We start from the raw sequence: 6,243 nt of genomic DNA, 5'->3' as shown, positions 1-6,243 counted from the left end.
GCTGATTAACCTGGATCAGCCTGAGATTTCAAATGTTGCAAGCAATCACCCTAGAATCTTATCTTGGGCAAGATCTAATCTTCCCACACTAATAAGAACGGCGTCCCTTTAGTCAGATTACAGTAAATGTCTAAAACAAATTCTCAGTGTTGTTCATGGGAAGCACATGGCTTCCTCTTACAGTACTCTGGGTATTACCCTTAGTGGCTTCAGTGTTCTTTGTACAAGATTAGCAGAATATTTTTTCTTTAGGGATGGCGTATTTTTGGGACACAGGAATACTATGCTTCTCATCTCTTTTCTTCCGTTCTGGTGAGCATTTTTGACACGACCCCTCTGTGTGACTGTTCCTCACCTTCTAGTGAGGAAGGCAGCTCAAACTCTTTTTTTAAATATTTAAGTAAATTTGTGGCAGCAGGGTGCTCTTTGTGAGATAATGTTATTGAACCAGATGCTGTGGCAAGCGGGTGGGCAGACAGCAGGTGCTGGGAGGTCAGTAAGGCTGCAGGCGCAGCCCGAGAGGAGAGCAAACGGTGCTTCTGCGTCCCGGGGAGGGGAAATCCAGGTTGTGTCCAAGGTGCTACACTACCGAATCCATTAGTTACACATGGAGTTTATTGACTGAGAGCTTTGGGAAATGGATCTGCGCCGCTGGTTTAGCTGCACATCTATGGCAGGAGCAATCGGTGTGAAGGAAAAGGCTGGAGATGGGTGGGTAAGGGATGTGATGGTCATCTAAGTCCTGTTGAGGTGACCGTACTCCACACCGCTCCGCGGGGGAGATGCCGGGCCCTGTCACCCGGTGTTAGCGTTATCCCAGTGCTCCGGGCAGAGGCTGCTCCCTACGGCCGCGGTGACTGTCCCTCGTCCCTCAGCCAGCGCTTCCCCCCGCCGCATGGGGACCGCCCGTGTCCCCTCCAAGGGCAGGGTCTGGCTGTCCCAGCGGGTTACGCTGAACAGGGCAAATGCTTTCCTGCGGGCCAGCCCCTTCCACGGGCCGGCCGCCCTCGGGAAGCCGCGTCCCGGCAGCGGCAGGAGGGCTGCGGCAGCCCCTCTCCCCGCTCCGTGGCACAGCCGGGGAGCCCAGCCTCCGGGGGCCTGCCACAGCGGGGCCGGGGCCGCCCCCGCGCTGCCCCCCGGCGGAGGGAGGCGCTGGGCCTGTGCCGGGCGGCTCCCGGACCGAGGGGCCCCCGCTGAGGCGGCCCCGGCCGGCGCCTCCCGGCCCTAGGGGCGAGGGCAGCGGGGCGGTGGCGCTGGCGACTCCCGCCGCCGGCGGGGAGGGTGGGCCGGGGCGCGTCGGGCCCGCTCCTCCCCGCCCCCGGCCCGCCCAGCAGGGGAAGGAGCCGGCATCTCCCCCGTCCGGTGCCCGGCGTGGGCCTGAGGAGCTGGCGCCCCTGCCGCGGCCATGGAGGCTTTCTGCGGGTCCCGCTTCTGGGTAAGCAGCGCGGCCGGCGGTGCCGCCTCCCTCTCCCCTTCCCGCCCCGCGGGTGCCCCTCGCTGAGGAGAAAGTTGGACGGGAGGTTTGCGCGGAGGGGCCGGGGGAAGGCGGGGAGCAGCACCCTCGGCGCCGGTTGCGGGGCTGCCCCAGGGGCGGAGGAGAAGCGCCGTGCCCCGCACTGCCGCCGCCGGCGGGAGTTTCCCCGCGAACGGGACCGTGTGCTCGCCGCGCCGGGTCTGAGGGGCCGGAGCGGGCAGGGGGGACAGGTCGGTCCCGCGGCTTCGGAGGGGGCTGAGCTGCATCATCCCCTCGCCTGCCTCGGCACAGCGGCCGGCCTTGCTGTCGCCAGCCAGCCTCTCTACCAGAGCCGGGACCCCGCTAGGCCCCGGGGGACGCCGCCAGGCCCCGGGCCGTGCCGCAGCCCCCTCCTTCCCGCGGGAGGCGCGGTGCCCCCCGCAGCTCCTGGGGGCTGTAGCCCACCCCTGGGCCTCACAGCCGTGGGCCTGCTGGGTGCCCCTACCGGGGGGGGGGTCCTGCCGGGGCGCTTCTGCTCAGCCTTGCTGCCGCTCCGCGGGATGGCAGCGCCTGTCAGCGCTGAAGAGCCGTGGGCTGTGGCAGCCAGGGGTGGTCACCAGGCTGGGAGCACTGGGTGACTTGTGTTCAGAGCCGTCAGCCCTTTGGGAAGGCTGATTGCAGCAGGCGCTGAGTTTGTGAGCAGAAAAGTTGGGAAACTGGTGCCCGTAGTCTTGTGCTGAAGCGTGTAAGTGCTGTTGCAAGTCCTTGGAGCAGCGTTTCCCCAAGGTACAGCTGCTCTCCTCAGCGCTGTGTGGCAGGCACTTCGGAGCAAGCGAAGCCGTGGGGATTTCAGCACATATGGTGAGTCTGGAATTGCCCTCCAAGAAATCACAATTCATGCACGTGCCTTTCTCTTACACTGATTTAGCTCAAGGGAGATTTTTTTCAAAGAAAGATGAACAGGAATGAAACCAAGTGTCTGAAGATGAATCGCTGCTAAGAAGGCTATTAAAGAACATGAGCAGTTGGCTGTGAGGACTTGATGCTGAGCTCCATCATCAGATAACTAATTATCTTTCAAAAACTGTCCCAACATTACTTTTTCAAAGAGGACTTAGGCTCCTAAGCCCCTTAGTTACATTTCTTCGTTCACTTTCACATATCATTTCCAAGCACCCTCACACTCTCTGCTACAACACATGGCAGATAAGCTTGCTCAAACAAGTATTTTCACCTCTTATTTCTACTATAAACACTTATAGAACAGGAACAAGCACAAACAGATCAACACTGCTCGCTACTTTATAGGCTGCCTGGAGAAGCATGTCCTGGCTTCTCAAGGAAGGCTTAGTGCAACTATGTGGCCAAAGCTTTTGGTAACAGGTTATTGATACATAATATAAATGTTCATGCCGTTCTGCTGGTTTTAAGTATGAGGTAAATGTATCATTCGGTGCTTTATGCAGTACTGTTACTCAAGCACAGGACCCTTTGTGGTGCTGTGTCTGGTGTACGCTACACTGAGGTAGTGTATCTTAGTTTTAATATTGCCAAGGCTTTTCAGAACTGAATTTGCAGGAAGGAGTATAGGGGTAATCCAGGGAAGACATTTTAATTACTAAACGTTTATTTACAGCATAAATGATGAAGAGATCTAAATGTGTTTAACAAAGCATAAATAATAATTAAAAAATATACCTTCAGCCTTGCTCAAAGTAATAGTTCAAATGTGATTAATGCCAGTTATCTGTAACATGGTAGTTTGGCGGAAGAATGCATTTTCTGCCTGAGTCTGTGAAGGAAGATGTCAGGCGTGTGTTACAAGACTCCATAAACTTCTTTTTTTGTGTAACTATCACACACTTCAACATAAAGTATTAGTAAAGAATAAAAGGAGACTGATTGAAAAGAGATGAACAGTGTTACTTAAACAAATGGGCAAACTACTTAATAAATGTAGACCTGTTTTGTTCCTTCAGAATGTTCCAGAGTTGTTTAGACTCGAAACAACCTTCCATCTGCTTGTTTTAAAAAATGTTACTCAATAACTGTGTGAAATGGAATATGTGACCCAGTGACCAGCAGATTGAACTCAGTGACCAAGAGTCTTATACCTCACTTCAGTAGCCAGTGGTATTTTCTGATAACAGGAATGTATATAGAGAACTGATTTTATGAGAGGTTGTAAGTAGAACTGATTTTATGAGAGGTTGTAAGTGATGACCATGTGGATGACAGTCACCTTGAAATGATTTGCTGTGCAAATATGTTGTTCCGTAAGAAAATGTAGGTAGAAGCTTCTTTTTGAAATAAGTCAACGAAAGTTGAGGTTTCACATGCTGCCGTACACTTGAAGAACGGAGAACAAGGTGAAAGGCAGTCACTGGCCTGTGCACACCAAACCAACGGTGTTCAGCTTTGCAGTTCAGATCAAGAACTTCATAAAATGTGAACCATTATTAATGGTTGCTTATTCATAGCTGATGAACTTCAACACTTTCCCCATTTTTTGTCAAAGAAAATCTAGATATTTTTGGAAGCTGAATGACATATTGGTGTCGGTTTTAAAACTGTATAGAGTGAAAGGAAACATGCTGTTCCAATTTAAACAGTCTTTGTTTTGGAGTTTAAACCAGCTACAATACTTTTCTGTTAAAATGAGGTCAGAATCAAAACAGAACGATTCAGAACTAGCTCATGAAAGTGTTTACGTTGAAATATATCTACTTGAACAGATGATTGATTTGTCTTGGATTTTTTTGGATTATCAAAAGTGTTAAGGTTTCAACTCTTCACCCTGGTGCAGGGTGGGGGAATTTTGCTGGAAGTGTCAATGGATTGGGGGATTTTTTGATTTTGTGCAGAGGCAAAATGATCTCCTGTTCAACCCATTTTAGAAATCAGAAATGAAAGAAAATGCTGTAGGTCACATTAGAAATCTATGAATGTTTTTGCCTTCCAGCTACCACTTTACCTGCTGAACATAAAATCAGAAATCACTAATACAAATATGGGGTATTTATAGATAAAAGAGGAACAACTAGAACATTATTTATTCAAAATGCAGCATGAACAATCTCTTCATCTGAACACTTGGAAACACATTGTCTCTTTCAATTGAGAATTTGAAGCTAATTGTTAATATCACCTAGCAGCGTTCCCATGTTAAATGCCTTTTGCGAGGAGATGAATGTAATAGTGCACACTGGCACAAGGCAGTCCTTAGGAGTGTTATTTACTATTCCCCGTAATTGCTATTAATTACCCATAATTACCATTACTTTATTGTGTCACATATTTAGTATGTGATAGTAAGTGTGCTAGATAGGTGTGCCAATTAACGTGACCCACAATCCCTGTACTTTAAAAGTAGATACAGGGGAATTACCACATATTTGTTGCTTATGTCCTCCGCTAGTAAAATGTGAGCAGTTCCTCCGAGAGGAGAACAAAGTGATCTCCTAGGGAGTGTTTGCTGCAGAAGTGTTTTGGCCTAATGACTAAACGGCACGAGCTTAGAAAACCAAATTCTGTGCCAGTGTAAAGACATGTCGTCTTTCTGCAGCTCAGGCCCTCTGGGTGAGTGATGGCTGCTGAGAGAATAAAACATGAAGTACTCGGCAGCACTTGGCTCCTGTTTGTATGATGGGTGATACAAACACCTTAGCCTACAGACAGAGTGCCTGGGCTTGGGCAGTAGCTTGTGGTTTCGGGGCTGGGGTTTTCTTAACAGCATAAATAGGAAATGTGAAGACAAGTGATAGAGTGCTTCAAAGGGGAGACCGCAACTTCTAGTCAGTTACGGATGAGATCCAGGCTTGTTCCTTTTGATCTTGCTTAGCTGACAGAGCTCACTTTCCTTGCCTACCCTGTGTCTTGGTAACCTGACACACATTTTTTTGTTGTTGGTTTGTTTTGTTTTTTTTTCTTCCCATCCCATGTGAAATTGCTGGCTGCTTTTTCATCCAGAGCCTCTTGAGTAATTCAACAGGAAGTTGCAGTAACTCTCAAAAGTAAACAGTACCTCGGTCTTGTCTTTGAGATAGTCTCATGCAGGCATGCCTTTAACCTTCAGCTTTGCGGATATTCCTTCACCTTGAGTCATTCTGTGAAATTTTGGTAGGCTTGGGCTGAAAGTCGTGCCGCTTTCTGGAAAAGCAACTTCCTGCACTGTTGGCTCAAAGTGCCACCAGTCTCCCCTCTTCATAATTTCCCCTTTTGCTTCATCATATATCGTGCTTAAATTTTTGTAATAATAATAGCTAATAATAATAATAATGATAGCTGTAGTAAGGAAGAAATATTTCTTTGAAGAAAGATGACAATGTACTTCTTGCAATGTGTTTTTCTTTAAAAGAAACTTGTACACAACTTAAGTGGTTTGGCCCTAAATTAATAATAAAACATTGAATTTCAATTATTCCATTATATTCTCAACTAAACTAGTTTCAGCAGAGGAAGAGTGAAGTGAAAGGTAATAGCAGGTCATTGCAAAGGAGGGATTCTGCAGTAGGATGGTGTAGTCCAGACTGACTGTTCTTTATATATAATCTTCTCCTTCTGCCACGCTGTGATAAACACAGAATGCTCAGTGTTTATAGATATTTAAATGTGATACAGACCCCCACATAATCTTTTTTAACTGCATCCAACTTCAGATAATGGAGTCCCACTTCTATAAATCTCTTCACAAATGATTGCGTCAGGTGTCTGTCTTCTTTCTCATGTTAGGTAGGAGAGCAAACTAGGTGACGGTAATGGTCTCTTCAGACACCAGATCTATGAAGTTA

At 48.3% G+C, this 6,243-nt stretch overlaps 1 protein-coding gene across 2 annotated transcripts in view; it reads left to right on the top strand.

Moving 5' to 3' along the window:
• Positions 1-1,297: 1,297 nt before the first annotated feature.
• The window catches only part of ABCC3 (ATP binding cassette subfamily C member 3), a 50,095-nt gene continuing 45,149 nt past the window's right edge, over positions 1,298-6,243 (top strand). Inside the window, exon 1 of one of the 2 annotated variants that reach the window (XR_005107305.1) lies at positions 1,298-1,435. Coding sequence is in view for 1 of the 2 variants with exons in the window: in XM_037407288.1 (XP_037263185.1) it covers positions 1,406-1,435 (30 nt within the window). In the remaining variant the exon portion in view is untranslated. The remainder of the gene's footprint in view (positions 1,436-6,243) is intronic. The other variant, XM_037407288.1, reaches the window with a different exon arrangement.

This window comes from Falco rusticolus, chromosome 1 (assembly GCF_015220075.1).
Source record: "Falco rusticolus isolate bFalRus1 chromosome 1, bFalRus1.pri, whole genome shotgun sequence".
Lineage (NCBI taxonomy): Eukaryota > Metazoa > Chordata > Aves > Falconiformes > Falconidae > Falco > Falco rusticolus.
Note: the sequence above shows the minus strand (reverse complement) of the source record. Positions and strands in the feature narration are given on the sequence as shown.